Source organism: Eriocheir sinensis, chromosome 12 (assembly GCF_024679095.1).
Source record: "Eriocheir sinensis breed Jianghai 21 chromosome 12, ASM2467909v1, whole genome shotgun sequence".
Taxonomy (NCBI): domain Eukaryota; kingdom Metazoa; phylum Arthropoda; class Malacostraca; order Decapoda; family Varunidae; genus Eriocheir; species Eriocheir sinensis.
The window spans coordinates 19,904,401-19,925,012 of record NC_066520.1 but is presented as its reverse complement, the minus strand read 5'-3'; the positions used below and the strand labels follow the sequence as shown (position 1 = coordinate 19,925,012).

At 43.1% G+C, this 20,612-nt stretch overlaps 1 protein-coding gene and 1 long non-coding RNA gene across 3 annotated transcripts in view; one reads left to right on the top strand and one right to left on the bottom strand.

The window, feature by feature from the left end:
* Positions 1-18,826, top strand: part of LOC126997573 (D-beta-hydroxybutyrate dehydrogenase, mitochondrial-like) — a 32,920-nt gene extending 14,094 nt beyond the window's left edge. Inside the window, exons 6-9 of the mRNA XM_050858746.1 lie at positions 13,887-13,992; positions 14,858-14,919; positions 15,592-15,734; positions 17,310-18,826. Coding sequence (XP_050714703.1) covers positions 13,887-13,992; positions 14,858-14,919; positions 15,592-15,734; positions 17,310-17,468 — 470 coding nt within the window. The 3' untranslated portion in view covers positions 17,469-18,826. The remainder of the gene's footprint in view (positions 1-13,886; positions 13,993-14,857; positions 14,920-15,591; positions 15,735-17,309) is intronic.
* Positions 878-20,612, bottom strand: part of LOC126997578 (uncharacterized) — a 123,277-nt gene continuing 103,542 nt past the window's right edge. For both annotated transcript variants that reach the window (XR_007752195.1, XR_007752196.1), the window contains exon 5: positions 878-1,775. This is a non-coding gene — a long non-coding RNA (uncharacterized LOC126997578). The remainder of the gene's footprint in view (positions 1,776-20,612) is intronic.

Sequence of the window (20,612 nt, the reverse complement as noted above, 5' to 3'; positions counted from 1 at the left end):
AAACTCTGCAAAGCCATAGGCTAGGTCACGTAATTACAGGTACGCAAGTGTTCCTCAGGTATGCCAAGTCACTCTGTATACACCTCCGTCTGTGCCTGCGTCTGAGGGAAACGAGAAGAGGCGAAGACGGCAAAAAAGGATCTGATGGTTAAGTTAAGTAGGGAGACCTGAAGAGACCAAGGATTGAATGTATATGATATGGCTTAAGCTGATGGGGAAGGAGATGAAGAAGAAGAAGAAGAAGAAGAAGAAGAAGAAGAAGAAGAAGTAGAAGAAGAAGAAGAAGAAGAAAACGAAGATGATGATGATGATGATGAAGAAGAAAAAGAAAAAAGAAAGGAAAACAACAATAACAACAACAACAACGACAAGAAAAGAAGAAGAACAAGAACAAGAAGGACAAGACGAAGAAAAAGAGGAAGAAGAAGAAGAGAAAAAAGAGGAAAAAGTAGAACAAGAACAACAAGAGAAAGAAAAAGAAGAACAAGACGAAGAATGACCAACACGAAGAAGAAAATGAAGAAAAAGAAGAATAAGAATAACAATAATAAGAAAAAGAAGAACAAAAAGAAGCAAAAGAGAGGAAAGTACCATCGGCCTGCTGACTCACTGCTGAAGACGGTATCTGGTCCGCTGATTTGGCAACTGTGAGTGTATGCAATTTTTTTCCCCTGCTTCATGTTCAAAAGTAACAAAGGGATGTGAGTTTATTTTCTTTTTATATGATGACACCACATGTAAAGAAAAAGGTTAAACTATGCTCTCTCTCTCTCTCTCTCTCTCTCTCTCTCTCTCTCTCTCTCTCTCTCTCTCTCTCTCTCTCTCTCTCTCTCTCTCTCTCTCTCTCTCACGCAAGAAGCTTCAGCAACGAAAAACACTCAGAAAGGAAGGAAAGAATGCTCAAATAAGAAAAAAAGAGGAGAAAAAGGTAAAAATTTTAACTGGGAAATATTTGAGATTGTCAGAATTTTGGAATGCAAGGAAGAGAGGGAGGGAGATGGTAAGGGAGGAAGGGGATAGGAAGGGAGGGTGTTTGGGTGTGACTATTATAGATTACGACCTCAGCACTCACCCCCACCCTCTACACGCTCACTTGGCTGTTTATAGAATCCATGTAAAAATCTAGCACACCTTATGAATGACAGAATTTAGTCAGAGTGAAAAAGAAAGAACGGACGCTTCACTGTAAATAACCTAAACTTTTGACCATTTTCATATTTCTTCTTTGGCTTTAGAAGTTATGGGTCATCGGGGACGTGAGCGTAGATTCCTCATGGTGAAGGAAGTAAGGTCGATGTACTAACGGAAGAATGTCTTGACCGGGGTGAGAGAGGAAAAGAAAATGGGAAAAAAAACGTGCAAGAGAAAACCTCCCATACTCCCTTGATATTTGAGGATCAGGAGGAGGAGGAGGAGGAGGAGGAGGAGGAGGAGGATGCAAAGAAGAATGGACAACAGGCAAGAAAAACGGCCGGGTCATATATGGAACAAAATACCCCTTTTCATGGGAGACTCGCTTATCACACAGAAAAAATTAGAAAAGAGCGAAAAAAGGGAAGTCGCCCATTTATACAGCACAGTTAATGAGTTTCCCGACTGACCTGGAATTTAAGTGCATAGAGCGATGGATATTCTCTCTCTCCTTTGCCTATTCGTTCCGTTTTGAGCTTGACCGGCCGTGCATCGCCTCCACACAAGCCACCACACTCTCTCCTCCTGTACACAATTCACCTCATTTCGCCGCGCTGTCATTGCCATCCCGGAGACAGCACACTCTGAAAACCAGGTCAAAAAAAGCGTGAAAAAGTAACTACTCTGAAAGGATGCTGTTAATGACGAAGAGGAGGAAGGAGGAGGACGAGGTGGTGGTGTTGATGGTGGAAGAGTGAGAAGGTGATGTGAAAGAGGTTACGATTTCAAAGATGTGACAGTGACTTGCGAAAAGGGAAAGACGCTAATGGACATGGTGAAAACTGTAGGATATGGCGAGCACTGAGGGATATTGGGAACACTTGAAGCTATTCGAGACACTAAGGAGTAAGAGGAAGAGTATGGGCATCAGAAGAAGTGTCCTATCAGAAGTTTACTATCAGAAGTTTACTATCAGAAGAAGTTTACTAGTGAATACGAAGGAAAATAGCAAATACAAATGACTAAGGAGGACAATACAAACGAAATGAGTAAATTAAGAGGACATGATGAGAAAGAAAGAGAGGAGAAGGGGGAGGGAGGTTCGAAAGAGAAGCGTTCTAAAGCCGTGTACCTCCCTTCAGGGCTCGGTCAGATCCTAAAAAACGGTTCACTTACCAACACAACAAACACTCGCGATGTCAAAGATGGATTACAAAGAGGGCGGGGAACAGGAACTCCCTCCACCAGATCATTACAAAAGGTTAAGAACTGTTAATCATGCCAGGATAATCATGTTGCTAGTGAAAGAGAGAAGAAGAGAAGAACGGAGAGGGGCAAGGAGGGGATGAGAGATACAAGTGAGGGAGACAGGAAATATATGAATACTCGAGAAAATAATGAGCGGATGTGTGAAATAAGTAAAGTCTGAATAGTTGCTCATCGTAAGGAGGGAAGGAGGGAAAGGGGAAGATGAAACAAAGGAAAAAGAGGTAATATAAATCCTTAGGCGAAAACCGAGGGCTTGTATGTGTATAAATTCAGTAGATTACAGTTATAATGGACGGCGACAAAAAAGACGGAGGTGCAGAAAATCGGATCAAGGTTCTGCGACTGTCTAAAGCGAGGGAGATTAGAGACGCATTTGGGTAGTCTCACAAAGCGACCATCTTGCTTCCGTTTGACAGTGCTCATCAAGACCCTGTGGACTTCCTTAATCTGGGCACCGTGCTACCTCTCCCCGCGTACTGCTAACCAAGATCAACAGAATATCAGGTCTTCCCACGCGCAATAATTATGTTGATCTTGCTGCTAACTATGACGCAGCGAGAAGCGGGGACATCATTTGGAGAGAGAAGGAAACAAGAAGAGAAGCCGAGGAAGGGAGGAGTGCAGGAGGGAAAGAGGGAGAGAGGGAGCGAGGGTGAGAGGGAGAAGGAATAGGAAAATACGTGTTTATAGCAAGTGGGAAAAAAAAGGTACAAAGCCGAAGGACAATATATTTTTTTAAGACAATATTTTTTTTCTAGTACATTCTTAAGCCGATAAAAAGCCTATACAAAGTGGGAAAAAAGGTACAAAGCTGAAGAACAACAAAAATCAGCAGGAATGAATGAATCTCTGTAACGAAAAACATATAATTTGATCTCTTTTTTTACTTTTTTTTTTTTTACAGCAAAGGAGACGGCTCAAGGGGAACAAAAAGACTGCAGAGAAAAAAACAGCCCGCTACTCACCGCTCCCAAAACTCTTGAACTAATAAACAAACCAATAACAATGGTGTGTGTGTGTGTGTGTGTGTGTGTGTGTGTGTGTGTGTGTGTGTGTGTGTGTGTGTGTGTGTGTGTGTGTGTTATTTTTGTTGCTTTTTTCTGTCTCTTGCTATGAAACAATACATCTCTAGATAAAAAAAATATATATACTTCGTTGTTACTTGCTTTTTCTCTTCTGAACAGTTTTACTTCCGATCGTGGGGCGGTGACTGCAAAAGGAGAGTATCAAGACGCCTCTCCTTCCGAAACTGACACCTCTTTTGGCCACTCCTCTGAACTCTTTTTATAAGGGCAGTGTTTAGAGGGCTTTTTTTCTCACCAGTATTATTTTATTTTTGCCTTTGAGCTTCTTCCTTTACTGTAAAAAAAAAAATAATATCCATTGTTTATGAGTTCAAGAGTTTCCGCAACTCTCTCACAAGACCTCTGTCCCGTGGCCGAGAAACACTAGTGGGACATTTTCTTAAACATTTCGGAGTCCAAGTACATGAGGTTTTCGAATGAGTTTTGGGTATTGCAAGTAGTAGTTTTATGACCCTGGTGGTAGTCCGACCCTTCTTCTGTACCATGAACCTTAAAAAAACACACTCTTGGGAACCCGACTGATCTCATTTTGGAACTTTAGTAATAGATGACGGAAGAGGTGGAAGCGTCTTTTAATACAAACCAGTGTGTCGCCACATGACATTTCTTAAAGGTTGTGCGTGACTAATCCGCAACCACCAAGTAATTTGGGCCAGCGACGAAGACTGGGCGACAAAAAAGAGGAAGAGGAGGAGGATTAGGCAGTAGGGGGTGAATGGTAGTGAGAAGAGAGTGACGATACGATAAAAAAATACCAAAAAAAAACATGAAAATAGAAGGAAAATGAGACGGGAATAATGAAAGGATAAAAAAAAGAAAGGAATGAAGAGATGAAGAAGCTGAGGTGGTAGTGAGTAGGATGACGATAAAAAATAAAGAAAAAAGAAAGAAAAGAGAGAGGGAGAGACGTTGGAGAAAGAGGGACGAGGAAAACAGTGAGGACAATGAGATAATGAAAAGACTAAAAAGAGAATGATAAGAGGAGGAGGAGGAGGACAAGGAGGAGAAAGATGAGTGAAAGGACGAAGGATAAGGACGAGGAAGAGGAAGAGATTGACAGGCGGGAAGAATGAGTGAAGAGAAAGATATGAAAGACTAAAATAAAAGAGGTGAGGAGGAGGACAAGGCAAAAGATGAGGGAAATAACCACGAATGAGGACGTGAATGAGAACAAAGTGCGAAGGAGGGAGAAGGAAATGAAAAGGATGAGGGAGACGAAGAGAGAAGAAGAAAGAAGGACGAAGAGAAAGCTAGTGAAAGGGTCAAGAAGGAAAACGTGGAGGAGGAAGAGGTGGAGAGAAGACAGAGAGGTAAATAGAAGGAAAGCGATGATAATACCCAAAAGAAAAGAAGGAAATGGGAGGAGAGTGGAGAAAGCGAGGAGAACTATCAGAAAGGAACAAAAAGTGAGGGCGTAGAAATTGTTTAGAGAGAGAAGAAAACAAGAAGAGAAAACCGAGGAAGGAAGGAGTGCGGGAGGGAAAGAAGGAGAGAGGGAGGGAAAGAAGGAGAGAGGGAGGGAAGGAGGGAGAGAGGGAGGTGGAAGGAAGAGGAAAATACGTGTCTAATACAAAATTATGGAAAATGTTTTGTCACGTGTCCCATTTCCTTTTTTTTTCATTAGGGTTGATTCTACTTTCAATACTGTAAATGCAAAACACACACACACACACACACACACACACACACACACACACACACACACACACACACACACACAGCAAAAAAGAAAGTGTGCGGAATGTTCTTCAGTTCTGTTCTGCTTTCCATTTTTTGTATGTTTTTTTTTCCGCGTCATGGCATCCCCGTCCGTGTATTTAGTCCACTGTTTTTGTTTCCTCTTAGAACACTTTTTACTTATATGCCTTAGGGTTCGTTCACTCTACAAGCAGAGCAGAGCAGAGCGGAGCGGAACGGCGCTGTTAGGTGTTCACATATAAGCAGAGCAGGGCGATCTGCAGAAGAATCATACGCAGGCAACAGCCCGATAAACTCCTCGGTGTTTATCTGGAAGGATGATGAAAAACGTAACGATTTACAAAGGAACATGGAATTTCGTTGTTAAAGCCAAGTCCCATGGCTGTGTGGGTCACTGATGATTGGGTATTGGATCAGAATATCACCAAATTAGCTTCTCTAAGCATACGGCTATTGTATATCGTTAAATTGTACCACAACTATGCGCAATCTGGTCAGTTTATGTAATATTGACATCAGCAATAAAAACTCACCCATATAGATAGCTTCTTGGCCATGTTGATTAAAGGGTGGAGCCGTGGAGGGCTCCGCTCCGGGCTGCGCCGCTCCGCTTGCGGTGTAAACAACTGAGCGTCTGTACATTCAAAACTATCTAAAAATTGATGCCGCTACTAACCGCTCTGCTCTGCTCTGCCCTGCTCTGCTTGTAGTGTGAACGAACCCTTACACGTCTTCCCTGTATTCCACACCGGCATGAAGTCGCTGCCTCTGCTGTGGCATTTCACATAGGCACTGGAAAATATGCAAACTTTCTTTCCTGATTTTTCTTTCTCTCTCATTTGGTCTTTGTGATGACGAAGCCCCTGCAATACCCGGAATTCCACTTCCCCATCATTCAAACGACATCTAAGAGTTACGAAAACACGAGAAATCAATCTAGATCCGGAAAAGGGGAAACACACATTTTCGACGCCGGGGATCGAACCCATGACCAGCCAGAGGGAAGCCGCTGCTCTACCATTCTGCTTAAGATGCATCCCCAGGTGGACTTCTCGGGGCTTTCCGCGTCCGTCAGGCGAGTCACTATACTGTGCTGTACATATATTTGCCACAATCTCTTCTGGCACCATACTTCGCTGTCCTTGGCTAAAGAGTTTCAGAATATCCTTTGCAGGGCGGGATGAGCCTGAGTTGAGGAGAAATCAGTTTAATCATTACGTGGGCACGCACGCTCCACTCGCTCCGCTATTTTCTTCCATTTCTTTTCTTTCTTTCCTTTCCTTTTTTTAATATTAACTTGTTCTTTCCTTTCCTTTTTTCAATATTAACTTGTTCTTTCCTTTCTTTTTTTTTAATACTAACTTGCTTTATTTCTACTTATTTCAATTTCCTTCTCTGCCAGCAACGCCAGACAGCCAGATAACAAGCAAGCAGTACAGTCAAACATTCATACTGCCACATAGCCAGCCAGTCACACGGTCAGCCTGCCACATGCCCGGCCAGCCAACCAGCCACATAGCCAGACAGTTAGTCATTCAGTCACACAACGACACAATCAGATAGCGGAATTATTACAAAGCTAGACAGCCAACCCGCCACAGAATACCACAGCCAGATAGCCCCGGAAGACAGAGTTGGACAGACAAAGCCCAGAGAGTCAGACAGTTCCACGGCCACATATCAGATTAGTCACACTGCCGACCACACCTCAGCCGCCAAGAGGTGCAGCAGATAATCTATGCAAAACAGGTTCTTTGATTCCGCAAAAAAAATATAGTCCTTATCAGTTAACTTATAAGACTTTCCAGGTTTCTTTCTTACGGTGTGTGTGTGTGTATTGTTTTTGCCGTTTTTTGTCTGTCTCTTTCACTGTCCACTCCTTCACTCCTTTAACAGCTAATTTCTTCTGCTTTTTTCTATCTCCCGTGTGGCGACTCTCTTTATGGTGACTTTTTTCGCTTCACTGTCTCATATTTATCACACTTACATCTTCCTCCCTACCTCCCTCCTTTCCACCCTTCCCACCCTACCTGCCCACCTTCGTCCCTCCCTCCCGCTGACCTGTCCAACGAAGTACTTATATAAATGTCCCCGTCCTCGTCCTCCTCCTCCTCATCTTGCGCTCTCTCTCATCCTTACCTCCCAACTTCCCTCTGCTCATTTACCCTCCCCCCCAAAGAGTTTCTCCTACAACGTTTCTCACCTTTCCCTTCTCCCATCCTTCCGCCTTTTCTCCGCCCCTCCCCTTATGGATGGGTCGGTTGAGGTTCTGGGTTATCACGCAAGTGGGTGAAGCGATGCATATCAATGGTGAAGAGAATGATATATTGGTGGTGATGACGATGGGAAACAGAGAAGAAAATCACTTGCAAAACGTTAGTAATTGATTTTTTTACAGCAAGGGAGGCAGTTTAAGGGCAAAAATAACAACAACAATGAAACAAAAGATCCCAGAAGCTGCCCCGAACACAAGCAGAAAGAACAAGAGACCAAAAGAGTGGAGGTGTCTTGATACTCTCCTCTTGAATGAGTTTAAGTCGTAGGCAGGAGGACTTACAGACAAAGGAGGGCTATCGGTTATGATGTTGGTGTCTTTTCGCGTTCATTGTAATCAAACACATTTTGCTTGCTTGGTGACATTAGGGAAAAAGTTGTACAGATTAGTTATATTTCTATAGGATGACGGGATTCCTGTGTTTAATAAAGATTTTAGAGGAATGAGTATGCAAACTATGCCGTCTGCCAAGCCTCGTCTGACTCAAGGTGGTTAAGGGCATGAACAAGGAAAAAGGAAGACGAATGAATGAAAATGATACCGAAGAAGGAAAAAGAAACACACACACACACACACACACACACACACACACACACACACACACACACACACACACACACACACACACACACACACACAATAGACCCCCTCTCTACACGATCTATAAAAACAAGACTCAAAAAAAGGCACAACTTAAAGAAAACGAGGAGCGGTTGACTCCATAAAAGGAAAAAGCTGTGAACAACGTAACCACCGTTCGTGCGGGGAGAAAACACATATTGCGCACTGAAAACAAAAGAGGGAAAAAACAACGGAAAAATGGGAGATAGGAGAGTGAAAGGGAAGAAAAAAAAGGCATGTAATTGATTTTTTTTTACTTCTCTCCTCTTCATCCTCCTCCTCCTCTTCTTCCTCCTCCTCCTCCTCCTCTTCCCCTTCGGCAAAACCACTGTTACCCACGTGAGTTGGCCGATGGAAACAAAAACACGTGACAGAAATGAAACAAGAAACGGAGAAAGGGAGAGAAAACCGAGAGGGAATGAATGAAAACATGTCCGAGAGAAACAAAATGACGTGACAAAAATTAAACAAGAAACAGCAAGACGGAGAGAGAACCACGAAGGAAGGAATGAAAACAAGACCGAGAGAAACAAAATGAAAACAAGAAACAGAAAAAGGGAGAGAAAACAGCGAAGGAAGGAATGAAACCACAGAAAAAAAAGTCAACTTCTCTCTACGAAACCCACACACATACTGGATGACACACGATGAAAGAGAGGAAAAAAAGGTGCAAAGAAACTGAGGAGTGAATAAAAAGTTGCAGAAATGAATGAACCACGGGAAAGAAAAGATGTTACCCATAATATGTTCCTCTTCCAAACTCATGATAGAAAAAGAAAATGGGAAATAGGCACAAAGAAACTGGGAAAGGACGAAAAAGCCGCGGGAATGAATGAATCTCAGAAACGAAAAACATGTAATTTGATCAGAAAGAAGAAAAAGAGGAAAAAAGTGAAACAAATTAGTGTGGAAAGGAAGGGGAAGGGTGAAGGAAGGCGAGGGAAGGGGAGAAAAGGAATAGTGTGAGTTAGTATGCGAGTGAAAAAAAAAGAAATCTAGTAACTGTAAAACTCAACAATAAACAAGGAAAATAAAAAGATAAAAATAACAAACAAATTAGTGATGTGTTTCTAAGTGTGGGTGACTTGCTTCCCCTTACTTCCAATGCTTATAATCTCCCCCCTCTCACCGCCCCCCCAATAAGATAAAATGGTAAAATATTAGTTGGGAAGCCAAGCGGAAAAGAACAGTTGTTTTCCCCTCTCGGCACTGTACTGTTTCTTAATCTCCCTTCGGGTTTTATCGCTCTGCGTGAGTCTAACTTAATGGTTTGGTGATGACGAAGCTAATTCCATCAGTGTAATGCCTCCTCCACTCTTCTCTCTCTCTCTCTCTCTCTCTCTCTCTCTCTCTCTCTCTCTCTCTCTCTCTCTCTCTCTCTCTCTCCCCCCCGATGGTAGCACAGACCACGCAAGCCCCCCCGTGCCTAGGGCCTCCAGCACATCACGGGTGTGACTGTCCAATACAAGAGACTCGTTGAACTCACTTATTTTCGTCTCAACACAAGCATCTGTTAGCGAGTTATTCTTAGCATTCCTCAACAGAAAATAGACATGATGATTTTTTTTTTCAATTTTAAGACTTGCTATTTTCTCGTTCGTGTTTTGTTTGGATCATATCAAATACATTTGTTAAGAAATAGATTATTAGATTGTTGGACTGTGATTTTTGAAAATAACGAGAAAGCATTACCGAGGTACGTGTGTACGTAACGGTCTGAATCACAGAAGAGCCGTGCAGCTCACACCCTGCTGGCCGCAGAAAAATATACTTCTTTTCCATATCAAGCAGCGGTTGGCGAAGGTTCAATCGACCGTCGTTGGCTGGCTCGTCAACAAACAGGTTAACAAATCTTGGCAAAAAACGCAACTACAGATTTTCATGATAATATTCATACAAGGGGAAGTAGCGTTTATTGATACATAAAACAAATATTCAACTGTGGAGGTGTTATTCATAAAAATAATAGAGACAAGTCCAACATATCTTAATCAGACAGCGCCTACGTGCTCCAGACGCCCCCACAGAAGCCCCAACAAACAGGTTTTGGCGCGCCTCAGACCGGCACCAACCTAATTATTATTCCTTATAAGGAGGGTACACGTAGCACGCCTCGGTGTTGTTTTGGTCGGTTAAAACACCTTTCGTTAAGGACGTGCTTATGTTACGGTTGCTTCCAATCACTTAGTGGAAGGGACGAGGTGATAGGAACGTGCCGGGCGGCGAGCACTCGTCTTATCCTCCGCATTACGCAAGAGTTATTTCAGCCGTGTAAATACTTGTGGTAAATCTCGGCGACTACTTTCATGTTCACCGCCTCAACCTGTTCATCATGCTCAACCTGTTCATCATGACCTTGCTGTCTGGTTCATCTTCCCCGCAGGTCCTCCACGCTTACCGGTTAACCAACAATGCTTTCTTATCCGCATGTTATTCCAAGGGCGTCGATTGACCTCTTTTTTGACCACTTATTATTTCTGTCTTTGTAGGAACAGCGATTAGCGGGCTTTTTTTTAACACCTTTTTTTGTTGCCCTTGAGCTGTTTCCTTAGCTGTAAAAAAAAAAAAAAAAAAACAGATACCCTTTTTTACCTTTCCTGGCACCCAGGCACCAAATTTTGTAGCAATGAACGAACGCACAAACAATTCCTTACCCACGGACCCCCAATCATTACTGTGCCAAATTTAGACTTACTTTATCATAAGTGACTCTTTTCTTTTCTTCTCTTCTCTTCTCTTCTCTTCTCTTCTCTCTCTCTCTCTCTCTCTCTCTCTCTCTCTCTCTCTCTCTCTCTCTCTCTCTCTCTCTCTCTCTCTCTCTCTCTCTCTCTCTCTCTCTCTCTCTCTCTCTCTCTCTCTCTTTTTCCTGCTTCTCTTCATGAAATACTTTAACACAAACTGACTTCACACAACATTGGTTTTCCCCTTTTTATGCTGTTTCCAGTTTTTTTACTCATTACAGGAGGTAGGGAGAGAGAGAGGGGGGAGAGAAGGTTGAGAGGGGAAAGGGGAAGAGGGAGGCAGTGGGGAAGGATAAGGCGTGTGTGTGTGTGGTGGGGGCGGGGGGGGGGGTCTAAGCATTTGACACTCACTCATTCACTCAGTCTGTAAATTCGTCAAACACTCCTTCAGCTTAGTGGCAAGACATACCCCAAATGAAGGTGCATAAGGCAGCCTCTGTTACCAACCCAACATGATGACGGGTACAAAAAACGATGAAAAAAAAGACGCCGGGAACCTGAAAATCCTTACAATGATAATCGTTAGCAATTTAAATCAAGTAGGGGAAAAAAAGAGATGTAGGGAAGCGTCTAGTCTCTTCATTGGTCATTTCACTATAATTCAATGCGATCCTTCTAGCAATTCTTCCTCTGATTCGTGGCATTCTGTACCGAACCCCCGCGCGGCCGACATCACCTTAGTCCCTCCACCCCGCTGCGAAGCCCTACTGGCGGTGACGGCGGTGGTGGTGGAGGCGACGGGGCGGGAGGAAAGGCAAGGATAATAAGGGATGATGATGGAAGGCTGCGGCAAAAAAATGGAAGGGGAACAAATGTGGTAGATGGTTAGTACTAATCGGAGTGGTGGTGGTGGTGGTGGTGAAAGTGATGTCAAGAGGGTTGTGATGGACGGCTGCGGTAATAAAAAGTGGAAGGGGAACAGATGTGGTGGATGGGTAGTACTAATCGGAGTGGTGGTGGTGGTGGTGGAAGGGATGGCATAAGAAGCGGAGTTAGGTAGTGATAGGGCAGAGGAGGGAAACTGATTTATAGTGGTGATGTTTCTTGGTACTTCTTATACTTCTACACATAGTTTTCTACTTCAAATTATACTTCTACATCTTCTATCTCTACATATTCTACATCTTCCTCCTCCTCCTCCTCCTCCTTTTCTATATATTCTTCCTCCCCTTTCCTCTGTTTCTGTGGTGGTCGTGGTGGTGGTGGTGGTGGTAATATTGATGGTACTTGAACTTTGGGTATTATCGTATCTCCACTGCCTTCTCCTCCTCCCCCATTCCCTCATCACAACTACTAGAAAAAGCTCTTGTCCAAATCATGCATACATTCTTTTAAATAGTGAACGCTTTCCTCTCCTTCCATTATCTCTATTTCTCACTTGCTATAATCGTACTTCTTTAGCTTCTGGATGCGGCAAGTGATTCTCGTTTTCCTTTACAATGTCTTCCAGTTTTTATTCATCCATCTGTGGACTAACTCCTACCATACCAATCGCTGTCCTCTGTTGTCGTTCCCCTTTTTTCCCTCTTCCTCCTCCTTCTTCTCTTCTGCATGCATTGATTTCCGTTCTTCCATTACATCGTCTTCAAGTTTTTACTCTTCCACCTCTTTACTAATTCTTACTACTAATTGCTGTGCCCTGCTTTGGTTCCTTTTTTCTTCCTTCTCTGCATGCACTGATTGCCACGCGCCATTTAACGTGCTGAAACAAAAAAACAACAACAAAAAACCCCCGCAACGCAACACTACTTCGGGGGTTAAAACATGATGCACTTCCTTGGTCACACGCCGCAGCTCAGCCAAACCCTCGACCTTAGCGCCATCACTGCCTTCCTTCAGCTCTTTGCCTCACCCTCAACAAACCTTAAGTGCTTCCTCCTTACACGTCTCACCACAACGCTGCTACTGTACCCTCCCACTGCTCTCTTAATGCTATTTGGACAACCTCTAACCCCCTAACTCTTTGCTTTTCATACCACACTGTTCCATCTACCTCCCATCTATCACTACACTCTACTGAGTCTACTCCATGGAAATGTTCTCATGTGGATCACAAATACGCGCCTCCCTCATGTTAAAGTCATAATCCTTAACCTTCCTTCATGTAATACCCAAACACACGGTCTCCCTCTCACTCTCTCGCTGTATCATCGCTCAGTTTATCTATCTATATCTTAGTCAGTGGCACCCACACAACCTCCCACACAAGAGGTCATTCCACTCCTCATCTTCTTCCTCCAGCTGTTCCCATCCCTCACCACCACCAGTTTACTTACAGGCACTAACCCCATCCTTGCCGTGTTACTGTCACCCCCGCAGCCTCCCCCATCATCCCTCTCTGCAGGTCCTTCTCATCCGTCAGTGTTGAATCATTCTGACCGCTATGCACCTTGAGTTTTTGTTACCTAGCGACTTGTAGGAAGATTTCTCTCACGGACACACACTCTCTCTCTCTCTCTCTCTCTCTCTCTCTCTCTCTCTCTCTCTCTCTCTCTCTCTCTCTCTCTCTCTCTCTCACACACACACACGTGCCCATTTGTTCTAGTTTCTTTGTTTTTCCTTGGTTTGATCTATTTTCTGTTTCGCCTCCGATATACCCAACACTGTCTCTGTTTGGCCTACCCTCGTATTCTCAAGCGTTCGGGGCTCTTGTTACGAACTTTCGAGGATAGAGGAGCTACGCCGGTTTGTCGGGTACTTCCTTTCCTCCTGCTACTTCACATCTTTCTCCTTCCTAGACTTTCTTCTTTTACTCTTTCTCCTGTTCCTCTTCTCACGTTTTGCTTCTCATCCTCTTTCTCTACACCCTCTTTTTCCTCTACCTCCCTTTCTCTTCCTCTCCCTCCCTTTTCACTTCCAACGCCCCATTCTTTTACTTTTTCTCCTGTTCCTCTTCTCACGTTTTGCTTCTCATCCTCTTTCTCTACACCTTCTTTTTCCTCTGCCTCCCTTTCTCTTCCTCTCCCTCCCTTTTCTCTTCCAACGCCCCGCTCTTCATTTTTTGTCACCCTCCGCGCCTTCCCTTCCCTCCACCTCCTCCTCTCACGCCACGCCTTTGCTCTCCAGGGCGGGTCGTTACCGTCACCAGTGGCTTGGGTCGCATGGCCGTGCCGATGAGGTCAGCTTACGTCACGTCCAAATATGCTGCGGAGGGCTTCTGTGATGTGCTCAGGTGGGTCACGATACCTGTTTACCTGTCCGTCTTTTTGCCTGTCTTTTTCTGTCCCTGTGTGTCTAATATAGTGTTGTGTCTTTTTCTGTCTTTTTGTTGCTGTGTGTTTGTCTGTGTCTATTTGGGATTCACCTTTAATTTGTCTGTTCTGTCATTACCTGTCATTTTGTGGGTTTATTTGATTGTCCTTTTTTCTGTCTGTCTCTGTCTGTCTGTATGTGTCTCCTTGCCTGTCGGTGTCTCTTTCTGTTTATTTGTGGTTCTCCTTTTATTTGTCTGTCTGTCCTTATTTGTGATTCTCTTTTATCTGCCTCTCTTACCGTCTGCCTTACTCTTCCGGTGTCCCTTGAATTTAGTGACTGTACTACCCACCTCTTTGTAACCTATTTGTCTTTTGCCCCGGCGTGTGATGCCTGACGGTTATCTATATACCTGTTCGTGTCTACCTGTCCGTTCTCGATTTCTATATGTACGTGAATCTTTGCTCCATAATATCAAACTATTTAAAAAAGGCTCTCGCAGAAGTTGTAGGGGTTTCCATTAGTTGTGTCATGACCCAAGCGGTAGTTTTGGAAAGCGTCTGCGCTGTGTAGGAGAAACACACTCATGACATCCCAACGTAGCTCCTCTCTGGCCCTAAAAATAGTCGTAAAATGAGTCCCAAACGTTTGATGATACAAGTCTTTATTTCTGTCATTTCAGGTACGAGATGAGGAAGTGGGGAGTAATTTTAGAAAGCACCTGCGCTGTGTAGGAGAAAAACACTCATAACATCCCAACGTAGCTCCTCTCTGGCCCTAAAGAAATAGTCGTAAAATGAGTCCCAAACGTTTGATGACACAAGTCTTTATTTCTGTCATTTTAGGTACGAGATGAGGAAGTGGGGAGTGAATGTATCTATTGTCGAGCCTGGGAACTTCATTGCAGGTAAGCTTTTTCTATTTTTCCCTCTTAAATCTGAACATACTACCTATATATCTATCTAGTAATGTTTGTATCAGTTAATCAATTATTATATACGTCAAGTTACCCATCTTTTCTTCTCTCAGTTGGTTTTTTGTAGTGAATCTTAACGAGGTTGCTTTCGAAAGTCAGGGAAAGTTTTTTTGATCTCAGTGACTAATTTTTCTTTTCTGTCTTGCTTCAGTGATCGAACTACCTACTGACCCTATAATTTATCTCCCCCTCATCCTCCCTCTCCCTCTCCTTCTCTCTCTCCTTCTCCCTTTCCCACTCTCTCAAAGTTAATATTTCAGTAATTAATTTGAATTTACCTGCTTTCTTCAGTGATCGAACCTGTAATTTATCCTCCCTCATTCTCCCTCTCCCTCTCCCTCTCTCTCTCCTTCTCCCTTTCCCACTCTCTCAAAGTTTATATTTCAGTAATTAATTTGACTTTACCTGCTTTCTTCAGTGATCGAACCTGTAATTCATCCTCCCTCATCCTCCCTCTCCCTCTCCCTCTCTCTCTCCTTCTCCCTTTCCCACTCTCTCAAAGTTTATATTTCAGTAATTAATTTGACTTTACCTGCTTTCTTCAGTGATCGAACCTGTAATTCATCCTCCCTCATCCTCCCTCTCCCTCTCCCTCTCTCTCAGCCACCGGAATCTTCAGCAAGGCATCGATACGGGAGGCCGCGGAACAGATGTGGGAGAGCGCCAGCCCGGACGTGAGGAAGGAGTACGGTAGAGAGCACTTCGATGGGCGTATGAAGTTGATGCAGCAGTATGCGGGCAGCGGCGTGCGTATGGCGGGGGGGGGTTATTGCCTGATGGGGAGGGGTTACGTGTTGGCTGTGATACTTGCTGTTCTGGTTCTTGCTCTCCCTGTTCTTGTTCTTCTTCTGCTTGCCCTTGATGGTGTTCTTCTTTGGCTTCGTTAGAGAGAGTATTGATAGTATGGTTCTTCTTCTTCTTCTTTTTCTTCTTCTTCTTGTTATTATTATTTTTTTTTTTACTGTTTGCTTGTTTCTTTTTTTACGGCTTTCTCCTCTTCTTCAGTAGTGGGTGATGGTTATTTCTGCTGTTTTTCTTTGCTTTTATTTCTTATTTTAACATATACTGCTTCTTCCTTCTGTTTTTGCTCCTTTTCTTCTTCGTTCTCCTCCTCCTCCTCCTCCTCCTCCTCCTCCTTCTCGTCTTCCTCCTCCTCCTCCTCCTCCTCCTCCGCATCCTCCTTTTTCTCTTCTTCTACACCCTTCTCCTCCTCCTCTTCACCTTTCTCCTCCTCCTCTTCACCCTTCTCCTCCTCGTTACCCCTCTCCTCCTCCTCCTCCTCCTCCCTCTTACCATTGTCATTATCATACCCATCATCTTTCCTTGCCAAAAAGTAGAACAAAATTCAAACTTCTTACTCAGACAAAAACGAGCATAATTAAAGTTTGGGAATAAAGGTTCAGGCAGTTCGTCATTCCCGCAGCGACCTAACTAAAGCATTAAGTCATCATACATAAGCGTTAGTATGCGAGTGACTTTTTAATTATAATGTTTTTGTGATTTTGTTTTTCGTCACGAGACAGAAAGATGCGTTCTGGATTTCTTTTTATTTACTTATTTATTTTCTTTTTTAGCTTGGTCAAGAATAATTCAATCGGGTCCATGTTTTCATACTATAGCATGTTTTTTTTTTCCTATACTGCCTTTTTGATATTTCCGTCTCTGGAGTATTTTTGCTTTCCATTTCATATTTTCATTCTTTTTTTTTCAGTCATTAGTGTTTTCTCTCTCTCTCTCTCTGTTTCTTATTTACATTTTTTTCCTTTCTCTTTCGGTTATTAATGCTTCCTTGCTTTCTGCTTCTTATTTGAATTTTTTCCCTTCTCTTCCCGTCATTAGTGCATCATTGCTGTATTTCTTTTCTCTGTCTGAAGTTCTTTTTAAAATTGGTTCAACTTTCACCTGTCTGCTTCTTCTCTTGATGTCTTGCTTAATCAGTGTTTTGTTTTGTTTTTCTTCATGTCTTCAGCGGCGCCCGAGGTCTAGCTTAAGTGACTGGTCCAAGCGTTTCTGTTTAAGTGGTTTCCTCTTTTCCCTTTCTTTCCTTTCATTTCTTTTACTTCTCAGCCAAATTGATCCTCGAAGTTAATCTCGACTTCGATCGTGAGTTTGGTGCGACGGTGACGAATTTTGATCCGTCACACATCTGCACTCACACACACTCACACACCCACCCACCCACCCACCCACACCCACACCCACACCCACACACACACACAAAGATTGGCGCATGGGTCAAAAGTGGGAGCAAGTGTCAAAACTTGCCGTTGGGTTGGCTACCGCACCAGCTTTTATTTTTAACGCCCCTAAATCCCTCGCAGGACAAGGACATCACACCTGTACTCAATGCCTTTACGGAGGGCCTCGTGCAGCGGTGGCCTCAAGTTCGCTACGTCCCCATGGATCTCTACTTCCGCACCCGAGTCTTCGTGGCCACACACCTCCCCGAGTGGGTCTACGAGAAGCTGTACGTCGGCTGAAGAAGGATGGGGATAGCGGGAGGGCGGGACGGTGAGGGTGGGATGGGGCTTGGGGGTTTGACATTGAAGAGGTGAATAGGAAAGACAGTAAAGAGGTATTTGTAGAAGGAGTTAGCAAAATTAAAGATTAATGGTGGATTAATGAAGTGTGTAAATTTGAGGACAATGGGAAGATCAGGTACATGGTAAAGAGGTATTTTTATGAGTTAGAGAAAATAAAGAAAAAGTAATGATGGATTGATAATAAGTTGCCTGCTAGTTGGAGGTATGATAAGGGAGATGGAGTAGTACAAATGATATGTACGTAATGTTATGAAGGGGTAGAATAATTAGTGAGGGACAGGGAAGGTATGGAATTGTAGAAGATAAAGTAATACAGTCAGCCTCTTACACCAAACAGGAATGTACACAGATATGCAGATAAGCGTTAAACATGGAAGGACATTCATATGCAGACACTTATCGAAGTCTCATAAATAAGTCTTATATGGAGAGGGACTATATGGAACTAGAAGATAAAGTAATACAGTCAGGCTCTTAATGTCAAACAGGAATGTACAAAGATATGCAAATACGCGTAAAACATGGAAGGACGGGACTTTAATATGCAGACATCAATCTAAGTCTCATAAAAAAAAGGTCCTAAATTTAGTCGTGCCCCACCACGCAGCAGGACGAGACCATATGAAATACCGAACGAAAAACGGTTAAAAAAAAATGTACCAAGGATAGGATACTGCCGTGTCTTTTATCTTCGTTCATTTCTCTTTGTTTCACGTCGCTGTGTTCGCTTTTTTTTTCCAAGTAACTTCATTTAAGGCCGTGGAAAGGCTGGGTCTGGGTAACTTCTTCGTCATCCACGGCTTTTTGATAGCAACCCTTCCGTTCTTGTTTGATTTGGATTACGAGCGACGATTTCGTTTGATCTTGCTTACGAGTGACGCTTTCCTTTAATCCTAATTACGAGCGACGGTTTCGTTTGATCTTGATTACGACTGACGCTTTCTTTTGATCCTAATTGATCCTAATAACGAGTGCCGCTTTCCTTTGACCCTATTTACGAGTGACAGTTTCGTTTGATCTTAATTACGAGAGACTTAGGCCGATCGACGTAGCTGAGGATCGATCTTTTGTATTCTTGACGACTTGAAAAACGGGAAGCTGATATTGACTTAAGTGTCGTTGTACATATACTACTTTAAACTTTGTCTTCATATTCTCCCTCTCCCTCTCCCTCTCCCTCTCTCTCTCTCTCTCTCTCTCTCTCTCTCTCCTTCCCTACCGTCTCTACATGTTTGTCGGTCTGGCACACGATAACCGCCACCTCCCACCACACCAATAAAGCTTCACCACAATTGTTAGCTTGTTTTATTACCCCCTTCTCTTGTTGCCATGTCTACTGCTAACCCATTCCACTAATTGTCTCATCTTCTTACCCCTGAGGACTTCCCCGCACCGCCACCCACCCAGCGACGCTAACACGAAACCCCGCATTCTTCAACACCTCACCGCCCGAGCGCACACATTTGACAAGGCTTTCGTAGGAGCTCTGGGCATTTTCAGGGGTAGTTTTATGACCCTGGTGATAGGTTAGCTCTTCCTCTGCACCATGAATGTGAAGAAACACTCCTTAGACAACGATTTACCTCGTTTTTGGCCTCTAGAAATAGTTGAAGTGAGAGGCGGAAGCGTCTGAGAGTATCGACCACATGCCTTCAAGCTTGTCTAGTCTTGCCCTTGCACTGCGCTCCTTCACATCCTCACCTGCACGATTGCGGAAAAAAAGTTTGACATATCTTGCTCAATGAAAGGATAGATCAATGCGAAGTCAGCGAACAAGATTAATGTCGTCTAACTTCTAAGCCGTTCATGTAATAGCTCACATTCTATTTTTCTCCCATTCAGCAGAGAATTTAACGATTTAGTAAGTACCAATCCCTTTTTATTTCCCTAGAACAGTGATTTTAACGATTTAGTAAGAACCAATCCCTTTTTATTCCCCCTAGAACAGTGATTTTAACGATTTAGTAAGTACCAATCCCTTTTTATTTCCCTACAACAGTGATTTTAACGATTTAGTAAATACCAATCCCTTTTTATTCCCCTAGAACAGTGATTTTAACGATTTAGTAAGCACCAATCCCTTTTTATTTCCCTAGAACAGTGATTTTAACGATTTAGTAAGAGCCAATCCCTTTTTATTCCCCCCTAGAACAGTGATTTTAACGATTTAGTAAGTACCAATCCCACGCATATACGTGCTGCTTATTTCATGGCAACCTTGAACTTACACTACAAAAACGATGACTCATATTCCGTGCATGAGTGGGTGAGTATTCTCCGGTTTTCCCAAACTCATTATCCTATCATGAAGCCGTGCCTAATATGATCTACACCCCAATTAGGCCAATAAAACGTGTCCCCATTCACTGTTGGAAAAGGATGCTCATAAAAGGAATACATTTTTATGACTAGAAGATTATACAAGTTTTTGCTCATATCGAAGGAGCGTGACTTAACGACACCCACACAATCTCCTTGGGTGACAAGAAACTCTTCGCTCATTTTAAAGTTATCGAAGTGAGGCGAAAGGATATGTCATGCTATCTGATTGAGGTCACTTGAACTAGTCCCACTCAGCAAATGTGTCAAATAATAAGCATAAAGCAAATACGTACGGTGCTAAAAAGAACGGCTGGTGCAAATAAATGAAAAGAACTTCTTGACCTTACTCTCAAGACCGACCGACTGAAAATAGTCTGACGAAGAAAAGATGAAGAAGAAGAAGAAGAAGAAGAAGAAGAAAAAGAAAAAGAAAAAGAAGAAAAAGAAGAAGAAGAAGAAGAAGACGAAGAAGAAAAAGAAAAAGAAGAACAACAACAACAATAAAACCAAGACGAAGACGAAGACGAGGACGAGGAAGAAGGAGACGAAGACAAAGACGACGAAAAAGAACTGAAGATAAAAAAGGAAGAAAAAAAAAATGAACAAGAGAAAAAGTAGCTCCTGGACTTGTGGAAAAAATCTCATTAAACAAATAATTGAACGAGAAGCGTCTGGCTCACAGCTGTAATATAAGGGCAGTGGAAACCTTAAAGTCGTTATCGTGCAGGACATTCGTGTCGCTCATCGCCTTTTCGATCT